The sequence below is a fragment of the Molossus molossus genome, unplaced genomic scaffold, assembly GCF_014108415.1.
Source record: "Molossus molossus isolate mMolMol1 unplaced genomic scaffold, mMolMol1.p scaffold_m16_p_21, whole genome shotgun sequence".
NCBI classification, from domain to species: Eukaryota; Metazoa; Chordata; class Mammalia; order Chiroptera; family Molossidae; genus Molossus; species Molossus molossus.
This window is the reverse complement of record NW_023425357.1, coordinates 12,681,490-12,703,786: the sequence shown is the minus strand read 5'-3', so window position 1 is coordinate 12,703,786 and position 22,297 is coordinate 12,681,490. Positions and strand designations below refer to the sequence as shown.

Here is a 22,297-nt window from a genome sequence, read left to right as displayed (position 1 = left end):
AGACAGTAATGGTAAAGAGGATAAAGACTGTTAGAGAAGAAGACATTTGAACTCTTTTAGGCCAGGGCAGGCCACTGTAGACTCTTGAGCAGGAGAATGAACCAGTTTGTAGGAAGGTAGTGAGGCAGTGGTATGCAAGGCAGAGTTCAGTAGAGATCAGAGACAAGACGTCAAGCTGTACTCCCAACAGGGTTGCTGGGAGCCTGGGTTATTTAGGTTTACAGATGTGGAGAGAAGGGCACAACTGAGAGATGTTCACAAAGAACAGTATCGTGTCCTCCCACAACCACATTCAAGTTACAACTAAACTACAGAACAACCATCATTCAAAACCGCCTGAAATCAAGCTGAATGGAAGTCCTACAACTACGGAATTAAAGAAGCAGCCGCATGGAGACTGGTAGGAGGGGCGGAGAGACGGCGGTAAGACAGGCTGGTCCCACACCCACGTGTGGCAGATAAAAATCAGGACGCTACCTCGGCTGGGAAGGTCCTTCCTGAGGACTGAGGGGTCCCCGTTCCACACCAGGTGCCCCGCTCAGGGTTCCAGTGCCAGGAAGAGAATCCCCATAACTTCTGGCTGGAAAAACCAGCGGGAACTGAGGCTCAGGGAGGCTGAAGCTGCTGGAGCCCCAGGCAGCTCCTTAAAGGGCCCGAGCACGGACTCTCTCCCTCTAAGCTTGGAGGGGAGGCAGCTCGAGGGGCACCAGAGACATACAGGGAAGAACTGAGCTGTTTGGCATTGGGGCGAGGACTGGAGAGGGGGCTTTCTCCGGGACAAACGTGCTGTCAGAGGCCTTTGTTCCTTTGATGAGCCCTTCCCTGGGGCGGCAGACAGTGGCCATATCTGGGACTCCAGCAACCTGGCTCACACTGGTAGCCCCGCCCCGGTGACTCCCTGAGGCCCCACCCCACCCAACTTTCAGGCCCACCCAAGCTGTTGCCACTTGCTTAACCATAGGATTGGCCTGTCTTGCATCCTGCTTCAGGTTTTTCCTAAATTCTTTCAAACGAGCAGCATCTGGTCTCAGCCAGCCCCATACCGCTCGTTAAGTAATACACAGAAACAAACACAGGGAGGCAGCCAAAATGAGGAGGCAAAGAAACAGATCCCAAATGAAAGAACAGAACAAAACCCCAAGAAAAGAACTAAGCGAAATGGAGATAAGTAACCTAACAGATGTTGAGTTCAAAATACTGCTTATAAGGATGCTCAATGAACTCAGTGAGGGCCTCAAGAGCATAAAAAAGGACATGTCAGAAATGATCGATGCACAGTTAGAAATGAAGGAGGCTTTAACTGAAATAAAGTGTACTTTACAAAGATTCAATAGTAGAGTACGTAAATCCAAGAAGCAAACCATTGATTTGGAATATAAGGAAGCAAAAAACGCCCAATCAGAACAGAAAAAAGAAAAAGGAATCCAAAAAAATGAGGATAGTGTAAGGAGCCTCAAGCGTGCCAACATTCGCATCTTGGGGATGGAGAAGATGCAAATGTTGGATGGGGAAGAAGAAGAGAGAGAACAAGAAATTGAAAACCTGTTTGAAACAATAATGGCAGAAAACTTTCCTAACTTGGTGAAGGAAAGAGACATACAAGTCCAGGAAGCACAGAGAGTCCCAAACAAGATGAACCCCAAGAGGCTCACACCAAGACACATCATCATCAAAATGCAAAAGGTTCAAGACAGAGAGAATCTTAAAAGCAGCAAAAGAAAGGCAGCTAGTTACCTACAAGGGAGTTCCCATAAGGCTGTCAGCTGATTTCTCAAAAGAAACTTTGCAGGCCAGAAGGGAGTGGCAAGAAATATTCAGAGTGATGAAAAGCAAGAACCTACAACCAAGATTACTCTATCCTGCAAAGCTGTCATTTAGAATCGATGGCCATATAAAGACTTTCCCAGACAAGAAAAAGTTAAAGGAATTCATCACCACCAAACCGTTATTATATGAAATGATGAAAAAGATAAAATATATGAACAAACAAAATGGCAATGAATACATATCTATTGACAATTGAATCTACAAACAAAATGAACAGGCAGAACAGAAACATTCTCGTAGATACAGAGAACATTTTGTTGGTTGCCAGATGGGAGGGGGGTTGGGGGAATGGGTGAAAAAGGTGAAGGGATTAAGAAGTACAAATTCATTGCTAGACTGAAAAACCTCAAAGGGAAAGGGGTTGGGGAGGTGGAAAGAAATACACCGAAGAACTTATATGCATAACCAATGGACACAGACAACAGTGTGGGAAAAGGCGGGAGGGGGGCGGGAGTGAGGAGTAGGAGGTCAATGGGGGAAAAATGTGGAACATCTGTAATACATTCTACATTCAACAATAAAGATTTAAAACAAAACAAAAACAAAGAACCAATAGGCTTTGATGATGTATCAAATCTGGGAAACAAAAAGCAAGGGCTGAGGAATAGTGGTGTCACTGAAACAAATGAGTGAGCTGTGGGGGAAAGCCAGGTTACATGGGGAGTAACTTCAGAAGGTTCTAGGATGTGAGTGTGCTGAGATCTGGGAAGTTGTAGGGGCTAGAAACAGAGATGCAGGAGCCATCTGCAGAGAGGTCACTGAAGCTGGGGGAAGAGGGTGGTGTGCAGGGTAACAGCAGGGTCTGAGGACCAACTCTGGAGTGTGTGGGTGCAATGCGTATGTCAGGGGCAGGAGGAGGACATCCAAGGAGGAAAGAGTTGTCTGTGGTCTTCCACACTGTAAAGGTGAAAAGACCTTTGAATTTGGCCAAGAGACAGAAACTGATTTTATGCTGCCTTCAGTGCCTTGGGGATGGAGGAGAAACTCAGTGATGAGGAAAGGAAATCGCTTGGAAATGAAGGAAATGAGATAACAGGCTAATACTTAGTGGAATGAATGAATGCAGGTTTTTCAGGTTAGAAGAGCTCTGACCCTGTGGAGTGGCAGGAAAAAGGACGCGGGGACAGACAGACACAAGGTACTAGAGAGATGCCTACAGGACATAATCTGTGGAAACTTCTGTGCGTGCAACTCTGTGCGGCATCTGATTCACAGGAGCCATGGGTGTGGGAAGTGTTGTTTGTCCCTAATAAATAGGCCAGGAAATTTTGACTCATGAAATCACCTTCTTTCCCAGAGGAAAGGAGGCAGTTTCTTCCAGGCAGGTTGCAGCTGTGGGCTGTTTGCTTCTAGATACACTCACTTTGTTAGTTGGTGTGCAAATGAATTGGGCTACTTCTCTGATCACTAGATCGAATATCTGTAGACTTAGAAATTGCCCAGTTAGGCAATTTCTTTCTTCTGCCTGTAAAGAAGACATTGTCTAAAGTAGTATCAATTCTGAGTCAACATGTGGATGTCTGATGCGTAATTTTTATTATAAATATAGAGCAGATTTTACAAATTATTCAGAAGTGGCCTTAGCCAGGCAAAATTAAATAACACAGAATAGCACAGATGAAGGGAAATATATACAGTCTCTGTCAGGGTTAGAAAACCCTGAAAGAGATACCTGAGTACAGAGAACGCCCAACTTTGGACACAGCAGGAGATCAAGTAATCACTATGGAATAAATTCTCTCAACAGCCCGAAAATCATGTGTGTGGAAGGCTGGGTGGGCTGTAGTCTGTCTCTCCTTCCTCTACGCTTCCTCTTTATTCTGACACAGTGGGACTCACAGACCCCATGGGAAAAAACAAGTTTCAGAGGCTGTTCAAGAAACCTGGGGCCTAGTTATGATCCTCCCCCATGTCCAGAGTCAGCACCAGTGCAGTTTTCTGGGTTGTAAACAATGGTAACAGCGTGAGTGACAGTGTTCCCTTCAGGGCACACACTTTTCAGGGACCAAACACATCTTAGCAGAGGCCCCTTCGTCCTGAGACAGTGAGTGGGGCAGATGGACAGAACATACACAAGCAGGAACATGGACCTGAAAGGTGGTGATCAGCTTGAGATGCCTGGAACTGACTTAGATTCACTGGGAGCTGTGAACGAGGGAAACTGATTCTTCTTTTTGTGCAGAGCCCCTGACATGAAAGCCTTCAGGAGCTCTTGGCCAAGGGGACTTGAGGTTTTGGTGGCTTTTTTCACCTAAGCCCTCCAATTGGCTTACACAGCAAAGCCAAATAAAAATAACCCCTTCCACATAAATAAGGAGTTACAAAAATTAAAGTGAAATGTCTGAGAGAGAAAAAACCCAATACCCCAAATTGTGCATTTTAAAATATTTAAATAATCTCTGATTCCCTTCTGAAATTCCCAGCAGGTTGTCTCTATTAGGAGCTGACTGCCCCCTAAAACTGTAACCCCTTCCCTCTGTAGTCATTTCTTTCATTAAAAGCCCATAAAGTTGTTAAAACATACATGCATTTTTTTTTTTTTTTTACATTTTCCAGTGGGCTTCACCTATAGTTTTCGTAGTTGCTTCTAGTGGGTTCTCTGAAGACAGGCCTGCCAAAGGGCTCTGGTGGTATGCTAGCCAAGCAACAAGGTATTTAGGCTCTAGTCCTACAGGTAGACACCCTGACAGTGCACAAAGGTATAGAATTGCACTGTTGAGACCTGGTTATATATTTGTTTTCCTGTGGTGCGGGTCCATACGGGGCTTTGGAGAGAGAGGAGAAGCTTTACGGTTTCTCTCTCTTCTCTGTCATGTGCAGTTCAGTGGATAAGGACATACTCTCAAGGTTATGGCAAATTCAAATTAGACTCCAACAGGACAGGGCTGAGGTGGGAAGGAATAAGTGTGCGCTGAATAGATACGTTTAGAACAATCTAGGTCAGGAAGTGGGGAGGGCTAGAGGTTCTGGCAACTCTCCCCAGAGCCTGCTTTGCCAGATTTCAATGACAAGGAAGGTTGGGCTTCCTACAGACTCCCGGATGTACCTTTTCATCTGTTGACACTGAAGAGAGGGCTGTGACTAGGAACCTGGAGGTGGCACTGAGAGAGTGAAGGGGAGTGGGGGAGGAAAAGGCTTCTTCTCCTTTTCCCGGAGGACAAAGGGGGCTCCTGGTGACGGAGATGAGAAGCTTGGGATCAGTCTGCAGTGCGGTGAGCAGGGAGGGCGGCATTACTTCCTTCTGACTTGTGAATAAACCGTTTCTGTCGGGGACGGGGAGGCTGAAGTTGGTTTCTGTGATTCCTGGACATTGAAGTTCAGGGAAGAATATGTAACTTCATTGATCTGAAAGGCACGAGCAGTAGTCAATTAAGTCAGTGTCATAGGTCAGGCCCTCACTTGTCTGGTGTGATTTGGCACCACCTGCTCTCACCTTGAAACTTCTAGCTTTGGAGAAAGGCTTTTATTACCCATTATCCCTGCTCGCTGACATCCTTTGAGTGAGCATTAGAAGAGATAGATTATGGTATTCACACCGTGGAAGACGATGATACAGCAACGAGAACAACTACAAATGTATACAATATGGATGAATCTCATAAAACCATTTTGAATGAAAGAAATAAGACACATGAGGATATATTGGATTTTCTAATGTAAAAACACAAACAGGTGAAAATAATCTAGTGCATTGGCAGTAGGATATGGTTACTCTTTGGAGGGAAGTGAGCAGAGGGTTTTAATTTTTAGGGAGATGACATGTTTTCTTCATTTCAGTGCTGTTCGCAAGGGTATGTTCAACTCATAATTTATACATTTTTAACATCTACATATGATTTAAGAACTTTTAATAGATACGTGTGCCCTATGGAAAGGCTAAATGAGAGAAGCTTGGTAAAATTATTATAATGTGAAGGAACTAAGACCTCAGGCCCATTGGAATGGACACTGTCCTTTGACAGGAAGAGCAGGGTCAGACCGAAGGTAGAGCAGGGAGAAGGACCCGGTGCCTTCTGTGTGCTGGGCACGGTGCTGGGCCAGTGGTCTCTCCTTTCATTCCTTCAACTTCTCTCTGAAGTTGGCAGTGTGCCCTGTTTACAGATGACAGGGTGAGGATCAGAGAGGCCTACTTAGCTGCCCAAGGTCACAGAGCTACTAAGAGTCACACCTGGATTCAAACACAGGACAGAAATAGCTCCAGAGCCCACGTTCTTGCATGAGACAGACCTATGGGAGTCGTTAACCAATACATCTTGGTTTGTTGCTGCATTGAGGAAGTCTGACCCACACTTGGTGGCATTTGTGTCTTCAAGAAGAACCCATCAGACACAGAGACATGTCCATGAGAAAATGACCCAGTGAAACTGCCTGTGCTTACCTTGTTGGGTGAGTTGTCAGAGTGGCCCTGACCTGGGAAGTGAAAGAAGAGTTATCAATCCATGAAAATGCAAAGCTGACTTATGGCCTTAGGGCCATGGCGTTCCTAAGCTGCTGTGATTTCTACCTGAAGGAGGTGGCAGGTGGTGGGAGGGTGGGGTGCGGAGGTGGCCATGATCACTTAAGGAATCGCTTCCCTCAGAGCCTGTGGTCCACACCCAGGGTGTTAGTACCAGCGGAGTTGGGGGCGGGGCAGGAGTAGAGCCAAGGGGGCCTCAGTCCACTTCTGAAGATTAATGCAGCTCCCAAGGCCTTGATCTTTGCCCAGTTGTGTTCCTCAGCAACAGGCACCAGTGGCAAGGAGGGGCATTGAGACCCAGAGCACCCAGAGCACCACAAGTCAGGGAAAGTCTCGCCAAAGGAGAGTGCCCGCATCCACATCCGTATTAGAGGCAGGAGGGGAAGGGGTAGGGGCAGAATGGCTCCGGAAAACGTGTCCGTGTTACTCAGGCCTGCCTGGTCTGGTAGAGTGAGTCTCTCCCAGGGCCGGGTCTCAAGGGAATCTCTTGGGCTAGAAGGGTGTGAGCATCCATGTCAACCTAAGGCTGGGAAATGGAGAGCCGTCTGAGCTCAGAAGGTGCCGAGTATTTGGAATTCCAGGATTCCCTGCCAGGGCAGGCATGTGGTGGAACACACCAGCTCTCACTGGGTGATGGCTTCACTTACTGTGGTTGGAGGCAGAGGGCTTGTGCTCTGTGAGATCGCGCTGGTCGCTCGCCCTAAATAAATATCAGAGACTGTGACTGCTGTTCCCATGCATAGGATCTTTGCTCCTTGAAGTAGGAAGGCTACAGTGAGCAGAAATTCCTTGGGGCTCCTCCATGGTCCTTTATGCCAGGGCCAGTTCTGCCTGATCCCTAGGGCTCCTCTTCAGTGCACCCACCCCCCTTCCAGTGTGCGCCCCTTTCCTGCTGGCCTGCCGTTCACAGAGGCCCATTCGTTATCAACAGCGTCTGAGCTCACTTCTACCCCACACCTTTCCCTTCTGTGGATGCTGCTGTTATTCTCACTGGTTTCTGCTTTTTCTTAGGTTCTCTTCCTGTCCTGCCCTCTCTTCTCCTCTTCCTGTGGTTGGCAGAGCACAGTGACTCACTTTCTCCTGCTCCTGTTGGCATTTCCTCATTAGTTTTCCTTCTTGGGCCTTGGCCTCCCTGACTGGGGGACCCAGGAACATAATCAGTGCTGCCCCCACTAAACCAGTTGGGGATGGGAATAACTATGTCACAGAGAGAGTAGGGTACAGGAAGCTTGAAGACGAGGCTGCAGGAATCAGAGCCAAGAAGCAGGGGTTGAGGAAGGAGGAGGAGCAGGTCCAGGCCCAGAGACTGAGGGGAAGTCTCCCCTCTCCCAAGCATGGTGGTTAGCCTTGGAGGAAGCAGGACAAGAGGAAAGGCCATCATACCCTCCAGTCTTTCTGATGTACAGAAAGTACACCAGGGCTGCTATCAGAGCTATGCCAGCCAGGACTCCAATCACGATGCCGGCAATAGCCCCATCTGAGAGGCCAGGATGTTGTGATGCTGAAACATCTGTCAAGGAGAGAAAAGAGAAGCATGAATGAAGCTGGTGACATTTTACAGTGGGGCTGCCCTGGGCAATGACTCCCAACATGAAGTAGTCTCGGCTTGTTCCTCCAAGGAATACATTTCTATGTGAAGGTTGCTGGGAGGTAATTACCTGACCATATGCTTGTAATTTTTCTCTCTCACTGTATTTCTAGGTTGGTGGTCAGACTTGCCCCAATTCCATCCTGGCCTTTCTGCACACAGATATTTTTGGAGCTTTGGAAATGTGAGAGGGGCTCATTGCCATTTAGTAAGTTATGTTTTCACCATTTCATGGTTGTGTGTTTTTCTCTGTACCAGGTGGGGCAGCCATGAATATGTGCCACTCAGGTCTCCTGTGGTGAATGCACCACCTCCTTTGCACAGGGACCTGGCTTCCCACAGGCTCCCAGCAGGGATAAAATAAAAACCAATTCTCTGAGAAATGGTTTTCCTCTGATGGGTGACTTGATCTCAAGGACTCCCCATCAACCTTAGAAACAGACTGCAACTGAAAACTGCCTTCTCTCTCTTCCCGTAATCAGATCTGCATCGTGGTCTGAGGAATCTCCAGGCTCCTCCCACTTCCATCCACTTTCCTTTACAGGCATTTTTTCCAATAAATACTTTGTATGTCTAGTCCCATCTTGGCTGCATTTCAGGAGAAGAAAACTAACAAACTATGTTTAATACTTTGCACTGAATGTCTTCTTTTTTTTCTTCTTCTTGCATTTAACCAGTAACTATGTCCTCATCTGAGAATATTTTTTTTCATTGATTTTTAGAAAAAGTAGAAGGGAAGGGAGGGAGTGGGAAGAGAGAGAGATAAAGAAACATCAGTGTGAGAGAGACACATTGATTGATTGCCTCCCAAACATACCCTGACAGGCTAGGGATCAACCTGCAACCCAGGAATGTGCCCTTGGCTGGGAATTGAACCTGAGACCCTTTGATGGGTGGGTTGATGCTCTAACAGCCTGTCTCTATATTTGTGTGTGATGCCCATCTGTACTCCAAATATAATACATTTTGCATCTATTTCTTCTTTATTATTTCTTTATTTACTAGTCAACTCAAACTTGATGATTAATATTAACGTTAGCTACTATATGGGGTACTTACTATGTGCCAGGCTCTGTGTTTAATACTTTACTCATCTCATTTGATTCATACAATAATCTTGTGAGATAGACATTATTTCCATTTTACTGATGAAAAAATTGAAGCTTAGACTGGTGAAAAATTTACCCCAAATCATATGATTAGTAAGAGGTGGATCTGGGCTTTGACTCCAGGATCACCTGACTTCATAGAGGCCTGTGATAACAGTAGTAATAATAGCAGCTAACACTTATGGAACATTTTTCCTGTGTGTGGCATTTGCTAAGGGTTTAAGTGATTATTACATTAAATATTAAAACAATTGCTCTGGCCGGTTTGGCTCAGCGGTTAGAGCGTCGGCCTACAGTGCTGAGAGACCCGGGTTCGGTTCCCGCTAAGGGCGCGTACCTCGGTTGCAGTTTGTCCCTGGCCCTGGTCGGTTGTGCGGGTGGCAGCCACTCGATGTGTCCCTTTCACATCGATGTTTCTCTCTCTCTCTCTGTCCCCCCCCCCCCACTCTACCTGAACAAAAAATGGAAAAATGTCCTCAGGTGAGGATAAAAAAAAACAAAAAACAAAAAACAATAACATTAAGCAGGTACTCTTGTAATTTTGAGTTGTGGAATATGAGGCTCAGTGAAGTTACGAAACTAGTGCAAGAAATTTGTACTTGTAAATACTTACTTTAGAAAAGAAGGAAGATCTCAAATCAACAACCCAACTTTACAACTTAAGGAGCTAGAGAAAGAAGAACAATCTAAACTCAAAGCTAGCTGAGGGAAGGGAATAATAAAGATTAGAGTGGAGATAAATACAATACAGAATGGAAAAACAGTAGAGAAAATCAATGAAACCAAAAGTTTGTTCCTCAAAAATGATTAACAAAATTGACAATCCTTATACTAGATGACTAAGAAAGAAGAGAGAAGATTCAAATTATAAAATCAGAAATGAAAGTGGGGACACTACTATCAATTTTAAACAAATAAGAATTATAATAGTATGTGAATAATTATATGCCAACAAATTGGATAACTTAGAGGAAATGGACAAATTCTTAGAAACACAAAACCTACCAAGATGGATTTACAAAGAAAAAGAAAATATGAATAGACCTGTAAATAGTAAGGAGATTGAATCAGTGTAAGCAGCTGACAAAATCCAACATCATTTTATGATAAAAATGCTCAATCTAGGAATAGAAGGAAACTACCTCAACATAATAAAGGTCATTTATGAAAAACCCATAGGTAACATAACTGTCAATGGTGAACAACTGAAAGTTTTTTTCTAAGGTCAGGCACAAGACAAAGATGCCTCTTTAGCCGTTTCTACTGAAAATGATATCGGAAGTCTTAGCCAATAATTATGCAACAGGGAGAAATAGACTTCTGGTCAAGATGGCAGCATAGGTAACTGGTACTGGCCTCTTCCCACAACCACATAAAAATTACAGCTAACCTGGAGAACAACCATTATTCAGAACTGCCTGAAATCAAGATGAATGGAAGTCCTATAACTATAAATGAAAGAAGTCCCATCCAGTGTGGTAGGAGGGGTAGAGGCACTGATGAGCTGGTCCCACACCCACCTGTGGGTAAAAATCAGGAGGGATACCTCAGCAGTGAAAGTCCTCCCTGAAGAGCAAGGTCCCAGTCCCACACCAGCCTCCCAGATCAGGGCCCAGTGCCAGAAAGAGAAGTCCCCATAACTTCCGGTTGTAAAAACCAGTGGGAATTGAGCCTGAGGGAGGTTGAGGCTTCTAGAGTCCCAGGCAGCTCCTGTTAAAGGACCCGCACATGGAATTACTCAGACTCATTCCCTCTGGGTTCCAGCTCAGGTGAGGCAGCTTGAAAGGTACTAGAGACATATGGGGAAGAACTGAGTGGTTTGGCATTGGGGCGAGAGCTGGAAAGGCAGCTTTCTCCTAGACAGATGTGCTGGTGAATGCCATTGTTCTTTTGGTGAACCCTTCCCCACTGGGCTGGCAGAAGGGCACCATATCTGGGACTCCAGCAACCTGGCTCACACTGTTGGCCCACCCTGGTGATTCCCTGAGGCCCTGCCCCACCCAACTTTCGGGCCCACCCAAGCTGTTTCCAGTGTCTTTACCATAGGATTGGCCTGTCTTGGCTCCTGCTTCAGATTTTCCTAAATTCTCTCAAACAAGCAGCATCTGGCCTCAATGAGCCCCATACCTCTTGCTTAGTGGCCCCAGGGCTGAGACTAGAAGCAGCCAGCCTTGGTTCACAGCTTGGCTCTACCTGGGCACCTCTAAGCCCAGCACAAGCAGCAGCCATCTGCAGATCACTTTGTAGCTTATGCCAGGTGGTCCTGGGTAGAACACAGGCAGTGACAGACCTTGCCTCAGAGCCAGCACACCCAGTAGACAGCTTCAGGCCACGTCAAAACACCATCACCCAACCACCTCCACAAGCGACACACTCAAGGAGTGGACTCAATAGGTACCAGAATCCTGCTGAGGTAAGTCTTGCTCTTTGTGGTGAGCCCCTGCACAGCTGATTCTCCAGGGTAGTCAGAGGTCAGTGGTCAGTGGGAACAGGCAGTACTTGCAGCTGATCAGCTTGAGTAAATCCTTTCCATCAATGTGCCAACAGCAATCATGACTCATTGACAACAGAAGGGTATACAGTCCACACAAGAGGTGCTCCTTGAGGGCCCAGCAGGGGTGACCAGGAAGGCTGTACCACTGGGCCCTATAGGCCACCTATAACAATAGGCCACCCTATGATGCCTAGGAGACATAGCAACTCTACCTAATACACTTGTTTCAGACATGGAGGCAGCCAAAATGAGGAGACAAAGAAACATGTCCCAAATGAAAGAACAGAACAAAACTCTAGGAAAAGAACTAAGCAAAATGGAGATAAGCAATCTAAGAGATGCAGAGTTTAAAACACTGGTTATAAGGCTGCTCAAGAAACTTAGTGAGGATCTCAAGAGCATAGAAAAGGACGAATCAGAAATGAAAGATGCACTAATTGAGATAAAGAGTAATTTATAAGAATTAATAATACAGTAGGTAAAGCCAAGAAACAAACCATCAATTTAGAATATAAGGAAGCAAAAACACTCTCAGAACAAAAATCCAAAAAAATGAGGATAGTATAAGGAGCCTCTGGGAAAACTTTAAGCATACCAACATTTGCATCAATTGGGTGCTAGAAGGAGAAGAGAAAGAGCAAGAAATTGAAAACCTATTTGAAAAAATAATGACAGAAACCTCCCTAACTTGGTGAAGGAGACAGACATACAAGTCCAGGAAGCACAGAAAGTCCCAAACAAGATGAACCCAAAGAGGCCCACACCAAGACACATCATAATCAAAATACAAAAGGTTAAAGACAAAGAGAGAATCTTAAAAGCAGCAAGAGAAAAGCAGTTAGTTGCCTACAAGTGAGCTCCCATAAGACTGTCAGACGATTTCTTGAAATAAACTTTGCAGGCAAGAACTATTCAAAGTATTGAAAGGCAAGGACCTAAAACCAAGATTACTCTATCATGCAAAGTTATCATTTAGAATCGATGGCCATATCAAGAGTTTCCCAGACAAGAAAAACCTAAAGGAGTTCATTACTACCAAACCAGTATTATGTAAAATGTTGAAGGGTTTTCTTGAAGATAAAAAATATGAGCAATAAAATATATATCTATCAACAACTGAATCTACAAACAAAATGAATAAGCAGCCCTGGCTGGCATGGCTCAGCAGTAAAAGCATCGCCCGTGGACCACAGAGTCCTGGGTTCGATTCTGGCCAAGGGCATGTACCTTGGTTGAGGGTCATCCTCGGCCCTGGTTGGGGTTGTGTGGGTGGCAACCAATCGATGTGTCTCTCTCGCATCGATGTTTCTCTCTCTCTCTCTCTTCTTCCCTCTCTTCCTCCAGCTCTATCTGAAGGTTAATGTAAAAATATCCTCGGGTGAGGATTAAAAATAAATAAAATAAAATAAACTTACATAAAAAAGAGTAAGCAGAACACAAATACACTCATAGATACAGAGAATTTTTGTTGGTTGCCAGGTGGGAGGGTGTGAGGGGATGGGCAAAAAAGGTGAAGGGATTAAGAAGCACAAATTCTTTGTTAGACTGATGAACCTCAAAGGGAAGGGGGGATGGGGCAGGAAGAGATAAACCAAAGAACTTATATGCATATATGTATAATCAATGGACATAGATAATAGTGTAGGAAAGGCAGGAGGAAGGCAAGAGCAGGGAGGAAGGGCATCAATGGGGGAAAACGGGGGACATCTGTAATACTTTCAACAGTAAAGATATGTTATAAAAAAAGAGAGAGAAGTAAAGTATCCAAATTGAAAAGGAAGATGTAAAATTATCTCTGTTTGCATTTGATACGATCTTATATGTAGAAAATGCAAAGATTCCACAAAAAACTGTTAGAACTAATAAACAAATTCAGCAAAGCTGCAGGATACTAAATCAACATGTAAAAATCAGTTGTGTTTCTATATATGAACAATGAACAATTCAGAAAGGAAATTAAGAAAATTCCATTTACAATAGCATCAAAAAGAATAAAATACTTAGGAATTAACTGAACAACTACAAAAAAATTGCTGAAATAAAATTAAAGACATAAATGGGAAGACATTCTGTGTTCATGGATTGGAAGACTTAATATTAATAAGAAGACAATAACTCTTAGCCCTGGCAGGTTTGGCTCAGTAGTTAGAGCATTGGCTTGCAGACCAAACAGTCTCGGGTTTGATTCCAGTCAAGGGCACGTACCTCAGTTGCGGTTTGGTCCCCAGCCCTGGTCGGGGTCAAGCGGGAGGCAATCAGTCAATGTTTCTCTCTCTCCCTCCCTCCCTCCCACTCTATCTGAAGATAAATGGGAAAAATATATAATTGGATGAGGATTAAAAACAAAAAGGCAAATCTTATGTGTATTTTACCACATTAAAAATGGTAACAGAAAAAAAAAAGAATCTTGTTCAATGTCACACAGTAAATGCCAGGCCCAGGATAAGAAACTAAGTATATCTGGTTCAGAGACTGAGCTCTTAGCCACTTTGCCATTCTGTTTACTGTAATGTCTCCTGACTGACATTCTGCCCCCTGTGATTTCTGTCCATTTCTCGCACCATTAGAAGAGCAATCCTCGCCCTGGCCGGTTTGGCTCAGCGGTTAGAGTGTCTGCCTGCGGTCCAGAGAGACGTGGGTTCGGTTCCCGCTAAGGGCACGTACCTCGGTTGCAGTTTGTCCCCGGCCCTGGTTGGTCATGCGGGTGGCAGCCACTCGATGTGTCCCTTTCACATCGATGTTTCTCTCTCTCTCTCTCTCCCTCCCACTCTATCTGAACAAAAAATGGAAAAATGTCCTTGGGTGAGGATAAAAAAAAAGAAGAGCAATCCTTCCAGGGAGATGTCGGATGGGGTAATGGGTCACTTACATTGTACATCCAGCCAGAGGGGGTCACTTTTGCAGGAACTGACAGGGTTGGAGACCTCACACTGATAACTGCCACCATCCTCCCTCCTGACGGGGTCTATGGTGAGGATGCTATTGCCCTGGGACAGCTTCATCCTGTCCGTGAGCCACAGACTCTGCTTGTTAAAGAGCCACCGGATAGAGATCCCAGTGTCATTTGTGAGGCAGGTCAAGACCACGGTGTCCTTGTGCTCTGTGACTGTGCTGTTCCTGGCTCGGATGGAGGGCTTCCCCACGGGCTCTGTGGAGAAGCAGAGGAGGTGACTGAGAGTGGGCTCCTCCTCAGAGATCTCAGCCACCACGGTCCACAGTGAGCTCTGTAAAGGTCACCAGAGGATGGTCCTGACCCCTGCAGGGCAAGTATCTTTGTTCAGGTGACTGTGTAAGGAGGGGGCTGCACCTTCTCTGTGGTCCCAGATCCCCCGAGGATGATCCCTGACTGTGTCCCTGGACATCTAGTATCAGCACCAGGAACCTCTTCTAAGCCCGTGTCCAGCAGCTTCATCATCAGGTGGAATTTTTCACCCACTGACTTCAGTGTGACTCTCTCCTATAGATTTCGGTGACTTCCTAAAAGACCAGGCCTCCCCTCTAGGGACTTTACATAGAGCTGGGAAGGCATTTCCTTTTGTTAAATAATTTATAAGAGAATGAGAATAGTCCAAGCAGTCTTCATGACCTTAGGACCTGAGAAATTCTTTTCTTTTTTAATCCTCACCCAAGGACATGCTTAGAGAGAGGAAGGGAGAGAGAGAGAGAGAGAGAGAGAAACATCAATGTGAGAAAGAAACATCGATTGGTTGCCTTCTGTACACGCCCCTACCAGACTTGAACTTGCCACCCATGTACGAGCCCTGACCAGGAATCGAACCAGCAATATTTAGGTGCACAGGATGACACTCAACCAACTGAGCCACTCTGGCTGGGATGAAGAAATTCTAATCTAAAGGGTTTCTTGCCCTGGCCAGTTTGGCTCAGCGGTTAGAGCATCGGCCTGTGGACGAGAGAATCCCGGGTTCAGTTTCTGCAAAAGACATGTACCAAAAATAAATAAATAAATAAATACAGGGTTTCTCTATCTGAACAGCACTTTCACTTCCCGGCCTGCGGGTTGAACATCACAGAGAAGGGAATCTCTAAGAGAAGGACTCACAGTTTTAACACAAGGCTGGTACTCGGCCTCCTCTGTAATCTACAACCTTTGTGGCACTGCAGCTTCTGTCCCATGAAGGGACTTCACGGACGAACCTACCTATTTGTCAAGTGTGCACCACCGTTCACGGCTCTCCTTTGGAATATCATACACGCTGGTGTCGCACAGCGTTGTACAGCTGGTGACTTCTGAGCCAAGACACACACGGCTCAGAGGGGTCTGCCCTACGGTTCGCTCTCTTCCCACTTCCACGCAGCCTGGTCTGAGGGAGGCTCTGGTGTCAGTGAGTGACACAATTTGACCAGATTGGGGACAGGCCACCCATGCAACTTCTCCACAGAGCCCTGTCCCACCAAGATGTCACAGAGCAGAGTCAGTCACCAGGTGAGCCTGGAGCAGAGCAGAGAGCAGGGGTCTGTGCTGCTCACCCCTCGGAGGTGGTTTCATCCTTTTGTTTGGGGAAAAAGAGGTGAGTTTGATTCAAAGCCTTGTATGTTTCTTGTAGCACGTGGAGTAGGTAACAGAGAAGAAATTGGTGACAGAAGGAATGTGTTGGTGACAGAAGGAATGTGTTGGTGACAGAAGAAGTAACCTGACCTTGAGCACCCTTGTTTTTCCCTCTCTGTGAAGCCCCCTTCACTACTGGGGGCTTTCTGGGGCTGAGAGAACCCCCTCCCCACTTTCCAAGGCTGGACCCCAGCTCTGCCATGAGAAATCAGGAGAGCAAGGGGAGGGAGTCTACAGAAGGGCAGGGGAGGGTTCAGGGGAAGCGTTGGTGATTTGCTTGTGTCCATGGCCACAGGACGGAAGATAACATCTTCTAGGCTCTTTGCTGAAAACCAGACAGATCTGTACCCCAGAGCTTGGTGCCGATGGTCCAGGAGGCACTTACCAGAGACTGTGATATTCTTGACCGCGGTCCTATTGAGGCCAGTGTGAGGGTTATGGGCGAGGCAGGTATAGGATCCACTATCATTCGCAGTGATGTTGGGGATAAAGAGCTCCTGTGTGGGTTGCGGGGAGCTCCCATTGATAGACCAGGAATACTGTGCGGGCGGGTTAGAGGCTGCATGGCAGGAGAGTTTGAGGTTTGCCCCTGGAGGGTAGTGGGAGTCTGGGGGGGAAATGACGGGTACATCGGGGCCATCTGGAGGAAAAGGAACAAAGCCACACATGATGTAACCAGAGGGAAGGGGAAGCTCCTGGTCTGTGTAAGGGCCACACTGTCCCTCTGCGCTAGGTCCCGGCCTTGTTTAAAATGTCCCAACCATAACCCCTGTGTTCACTGAGCCTGAGTCCGAGACATTAACCTGTTTGTCCCAACCCTGAGGCCTGCCTGGATTTGCCTGGGACAGAAGTCATGGCCACCCTGGGTGTTGGGAGTGAGGGTCTGTGTGCTTGGACCGAGAGGGACGGATGTAGCCTGGCCTCTGGAAGTGTGGATTTGGGCGGGCAGCCTGTCCCAGGCAGGGACTGAAGTTACTCACAGAGAACATTCAGGGTGAATGGGTCACTGCGGCCGGCACTCACTGGGTTCCGGGTTTTACACACATAGGGTCCCATGTCATTCCTTGTGACATGGAGTAAAGTGAGAGTCCTGTTGTCGCTGGACAGCTGCAGCCTGGTGCTGTCTGGGAGACTCTGATTGTTGATCAACCACAGGTAGGTGGTGTCCTGAGTCCAAGGTTCACAGGTTAACACGACAGGGTCCTTGTTCTCCTCGGGGTTGGAGTTGTTGGTTGTGATGTTGGGTGTGAGTAACTTCTCTGTGCAGAGAACAGAGAGAACATTACCCTGTGGTACCTTTGATTCCTCCAAAGGCTTCTTCAGTCAGACTTGGTGCCTCTCACTTCTCAGTCAACCTGAGTTCTTAAAGAAATAAGGCCGGTCCCTGTTTTACAAGACAAACAAATGCATGGGGATCTGAGCGCTCAGGGAACCTAAGGCCTCCGGCTCTACGTCTGCGAGAAAGCACAGACTCTCAGGTGTCAGGTAAGTATCAGAGCCCGATCCTGGAAAGACAGGACTGGGAGTCAGAGCTCCCCGGCACCTGTCCTGGTTCCTCCCTGACCAGTGGGCTGCCTGGCCGACCCCGGGGTCCCGCCTGAACATGAGGGAGCTGAGTCCCTGCGAGCTACACACACCCACATTGCTGGGTCGAGATTTGTTTCCACTGAAGCCTCACAGGCAGGCTTATCCTAGAGGTGAGTAACGACGGGCCGTCCCACAGTCCTTCACCCCCAGGGGACTGGGCAGTGTGGCCTGGGCCTGGGTGTTTGAGAGAAACAACACGGGAGACCAGAAGCAAGTCTGGTGGTCAGTTCAGTACCCAGGCTGCAGGGCCACGAGCTGGGGCCGCCTGCCCAGGAGTTCACTGGTGACTGACATGAGACAGTGGCCCCAGAAAGGGTAGTGCGGAGTCCAGGAATGAGTAAGAAAAGAGTGAGGGATGGCAGGAGCTGGCTGGTGTTGGCAGCAGAACCATGCTCTCTGCCCTTGGCCCTTGGTCTTTTTTTTTTTATCCTCACCCAAGGACATTTTTCCATTTTTTGTTCAGATAGAGTGGGAGGAAGAGAGAGAGAGAGAGAGAGAGAGAGAGAGAGAGAGAGAGAGAGAGAGACATCGACGTGAAAGGGACACATCGAGTGGCTGCCACCCGCACGACCAACAAGGGCCTGGGACAAACTGTAACCGAGGTATGTGCCCCTAGTGGGAACCGAACCCGGGTCTCTCTAGACCGCAGACTGACGCTCTAACTCACCAGCCCACCTTGGGAAGGTCTCAGGAGCCACTGGGAGGAACAGGAGCCTCACACCAGGACGGGATGTGAGCCATGGGTCTGGGGTGAAGTGCGCCGTGAGCTTTTGGGATTGAGACCTGTCCTTCTGCCTTTGACTCCCTGACAGAGTCACATAGAGAGTAGACCCCTGGTTTACATGTCCCTGTCACATGGCCTGTTCCTCTTGGCCTCATGGAGGGAAGGAGCCCTGGATGGGGACCTTGCAGAAGCTCTTTCTCCTGGTGACCTGGGAGACTGGGTCATGATGGAGCCCAGGGCTGCTGCTCCGACTGATTTGTGTCCTTTCCTATTGCCCGGGAGTGTGGGTCTGGACACAGGTGTTAGCAGGGCAATCTGGGGAGACTGCAGGGTGGAGGAAGCAGAGCAGAGCTGGCAGTGTGGCTGGAGGCAGATGAGGGACATGGAACTGTCCCTCAGAGGGCAGAACTGTCCTTGGTGAGCAGTGGAAGTTACAGGTGATTCAAGGACCCCGGGTGTCCAGAACCCATGGCTGCCCCACGGCAGGACCACTGCAGCCCGGAAAACCCTCCCACAGCGGAACAGCCCCACAGTCACCATGGGACTTGGCTCCTGGAGGGACAGGGACCAGGTGTGGCCTAAATCTCCTAGGACTCTGCATCCAGGTGCCTGTCTCTGTAGTGATTATGAATCAATCAATCATTCATTCATTCATTCATTCATTCCCCATAATTTTTTCCCTTCATCAAAAGCAACTGGGCATATGTTCCATGCTGGTCCCCGAGCGGCTGCAGGTGTAGAGTGGGCAGTGAGCAGGCCAAGTCCTTCCCTTCATACCCAGTGGGAGTGGCGCCAACACCTCAGGAAACAAACCAGTGATTTCAGGTCCAGGGCAGGGAGCTGGGGCTCGGCCACCTGAGGGGAGGCCTGGGCGCTCCAGCACTGACTCCCTGTGACTGCAGGCAATTCGGTTCCAGGGTAAAAACTAATTCTCCATTTCCTTTCACTCTCAGCCCAGAATCTCTCCCTCTGGGCTGATGATACCTAAGAAGAAAGGATCTGAACCAATAGCTGGTTTCAGGGTCCACATGTGCATAATAAGGCCCTTGGAGTGGAGGAGAGGATGGGCTGTGACTATGGAAAGAGTTTGGCTTGACTCAGATTGGCCAGTCACGGTCTGTGTGACTGAGTGAGTGATGTATCCTCCTGACGCTCAGTTTCCCCGGAATGAAACAGGTTCCATGGTAAATAGTCTCAGGCTTGTCATGCTGCCTGTGAATGAACCTTAAATCTTTTGCAATTTCCTGACCTAAAGCTTGGAGTACAGGAGCTGCTCAAGTTCACAGCATCTGTTATTATTTATGTCCACGAGAAAGGACATCCTGGGCTGATCCCAGGTGGACAAGAAGCTGCCAGGAGCATCTTTCCTCCTTTGTTCCTCCCTAGGGACACTGAGCTTCCTCTGGAGTCTCCTGTGTCCTTCAGGGCAGTTAGCTAATGGCCTGAGAACCTTGTCCACATGTGCTCTCCACACAGAGTCTCAGGTGAAGGAGCAGGCTCCACCCCTGCCCAGATGTGGCTCTTGAGGTTGACTTCTGGCTGGTGACCAGCTCGGGAGTCTTGTGACTTGGGCACCTGGGAAATCGTTGCTCCCAGGGAGCCCTGCCCACAGACCAAACCCAACCTGACGCAGGCTCCTCAGGCTCCCTGGAGTCAGGAGCCCTGGGACAGAGGTCTGGGGAAGGGCTGCCAAGGCTGAGCTTCTCTGTGAGGATCCCAGTTGATCATCAGACCTGGCCCTGACCAAGCCCTGCAGGGTCTTTCTTAGGGTCATGGTCATGGGGAGAGGCCCAGGGGGCTGGACTGGTCTCCCTCTGCTGAGTTACTCCCATCAGACTGGTCCTTTTCTCTGCGGTGAATGTCTGCAGGGAAGGAATCTCTGATCTTAGGAAGTTTGTCTCCACTGTGCGTGTCCTGCACTAAATGCCCAAACCCAATCTGGGAGTGAGGAGATGGAGACGGAATCCAGGGCCATCAGTCCTACGTGTGAAGTGGAATTCACCCCACCCCACACCAGAGGTCAGAGAGCAATCACTCACGGTATACTCGGAGCTGTCCAGTTCCTCTTTCACTCCGCAAATTTCTTTTTATGACTTGTAGTGTGTAGTATCCCGTGTCCTCCTGGGTGACCTTCTGGAACAGCAGGGATCCATTGGGGTATATTGTCTCTCGACCGCTGCCTGCAGGTCCAGTGATAGTCGATTCATTGCCTATTACATATGATGCAATGGAACGGTTTTCATTTTCTGTACTTTCCCCTTTGAACCAGTTATAGCCTACAAGATCCCCAGGCAGATTGTGGGCATGGAAAAGCACGTCCTCTCCTACAGTAGCATTGATCGACACAACAGTGAGTTGTTGAGTGATGGGCGGGCTCCAGAAAATTAAGAGTGAGCCTAGAAGGAAATAGAGAAATTGGTTAATATTTGGATCTATGTATTGGGATGGACATATGAGGTACCTTGTCCTGAGCAGATCTCTTCATCTCTCAGCCCTGGTGTGAAAGTGTGTGTGTGTGTGTGTGTGTGTGTGTGTGTTTGTGAGAGAGAGAGAGAGAGAGAGAGAGTCTCCCATGGTTAAGGTCAGCAGCATGGCCACCATGACTTCAGCACCTCTGAACCTATTATTTCCTCTGTTTCAAATACTCTTTCCCAGGTGTCTGCCAGGCTCACCCCTCACAGCCCTCAGACCCCTGCTGACACTCAGGGGAGCCCTCGGAGACACCTTCCCTGACCACCTCCTCTAAAGACCCTCTGTCTCCACTTTCTCCCCTGTCCCTGCTCTGTCCCCTTCATGGCACTGTGTGTACCTGCCACCCCATCTAGATCCCTCCTTGTCTGTCTCCTCCCCACAGAACGTGAGCTCCATGTGGGCAGGGCCTAGTCAGATCCTGTCCCCCAGGGCCTGCAACAGCGGCAAACCCCTGTGGGTGAATGAATGATGTTCCCAGTCCTGCACCTCCTGGGAGTATGTCCCATGTCTGAGGCTGGTGGGAAGGACAATGTTTAGTTCCCCTGGTTAAGTTTTTCTTGTATCACCCGGACATAAATTATTATTATTTTCAATTTTCAGAAATTATTTCAGTGATGAATAACTTGTAAAACTAAACCATAATTGAGGTTTTCCTGCCCTTCAGCACTTCCAGATCATGAGATTTTCCTGTTGCTGCACCTCCTCCTCATCCTGTACTCTCCCCTGCCCCCTCCCCTCAGGCCCAAACAGAAGCCCTCTGTCCCATCTCAGAGCACTGTCCTTCCCAGGAGACCCCAGCCAGTCTTTCTCCCCTCCTGTCCTCCCCCAGGGACTGTCCCCTCCTTACCGGCCAACAGGAGCTCTTGCCAGGGGACAAGTCGTCTGTGAGCAGGGACTGAGGGTGACTCCATGGTGCTAATGCCTGCTCTGTCCCTCCCTCTGTGAGAAGAGCCTGGATTCCAGAAATGCTCACAAGCCCTGCTCTTCTGACGTGTGGGATGTGCTGTCCCTCCTCCCAGTGCACTGAGCCTCCTGTGGCAAGATCACTTCCCTGGTCATGTGGGCTGGGGGCGGGGTCTGTGCCCAGGACACTCCCCTTCTCTCCCCTCATGCCGGCCTCCCTTGTTCCTCCTTGTTTACTTGCCTCCCCTGTTCCCTCCTCCTTGTTTACTTCCTGTGTAGATTTCAGACCCTGGAGACTGGTGAGGCCTGTGTCTTTCTCTGCAGCACTCCACCCTCGTGTGCACACAACCTGTTTGGACTAGCACAGCCTGGGGCATTCCCCAGAGCTCAAATTGGGTGCACAGTAGCGTCCCCCTCAGGCCTCTCTTATCCCTTCTGGCTTTTGCTTTCAGAGTAGGAGCCCTGGGGTGATATCAGGGACTCTTGTCACAGTGATGGCATCAGATAATCTGTGGAACTTGGTAAAGATTGTGAATGCCATCCGGCCAGTGCAGCTCAGTGGTTGAGCAT

General features: G+C 48.0%; 1 protein-coding gene across 5 annotated transcripts; it reads right to left on the bottom strand.

Moving 5' to 3' along the window:
* Window positions 1-4,374: 4,374 nt before the first annotated feature.
* On the bottom strand, window positions 4,375-21,832 carry LOC118639260 (carcinoembryonic antigen-related cell adhesion molecule 1-like). 5 transcript variants are annotated; one of them, XM_036275557.1, is made up of 9 exons: window positions 21,672-21,832; window positions 20,392-20,748; window positions 17,022-17,300; window positions 16,427-16,681; window positions 14,344-14,622; window positions 7,667-7,793; window positions 6,931-6,983; window positions 6,206-6,237; window positions 4,375-5,172 (listed from the first exon to the last, which is right to left on the bottom strand). In XM_036275557.1, exons 1-9 carry the CDS (start codon window positions 21,733-21,735, stop codon window positions 5,059-5,061), a joined length of 1,560 nt encoding a protein of 519 aa, XP_036131450.1. In that variant the 5' UTR covers window positions 21,736-21,832; the 3' UTR covers window positions 4,375-5,058. The 5 variants fall into 5 exon arrangements, with proteins under 5 accessions (XP_036131450.1, XP_036131453.1, XP_036131451.1 ...); XM_036275558.1 differs by lacking the exon at window positions 4,375-5,172 and adding an exon at window positions 5,696-5,918; XM_036275560.1 differs by lacking the exon at window positions 14,344-14,622.
* Window positions 21,833-22,297: the final 465 nt, after the last annotated feature.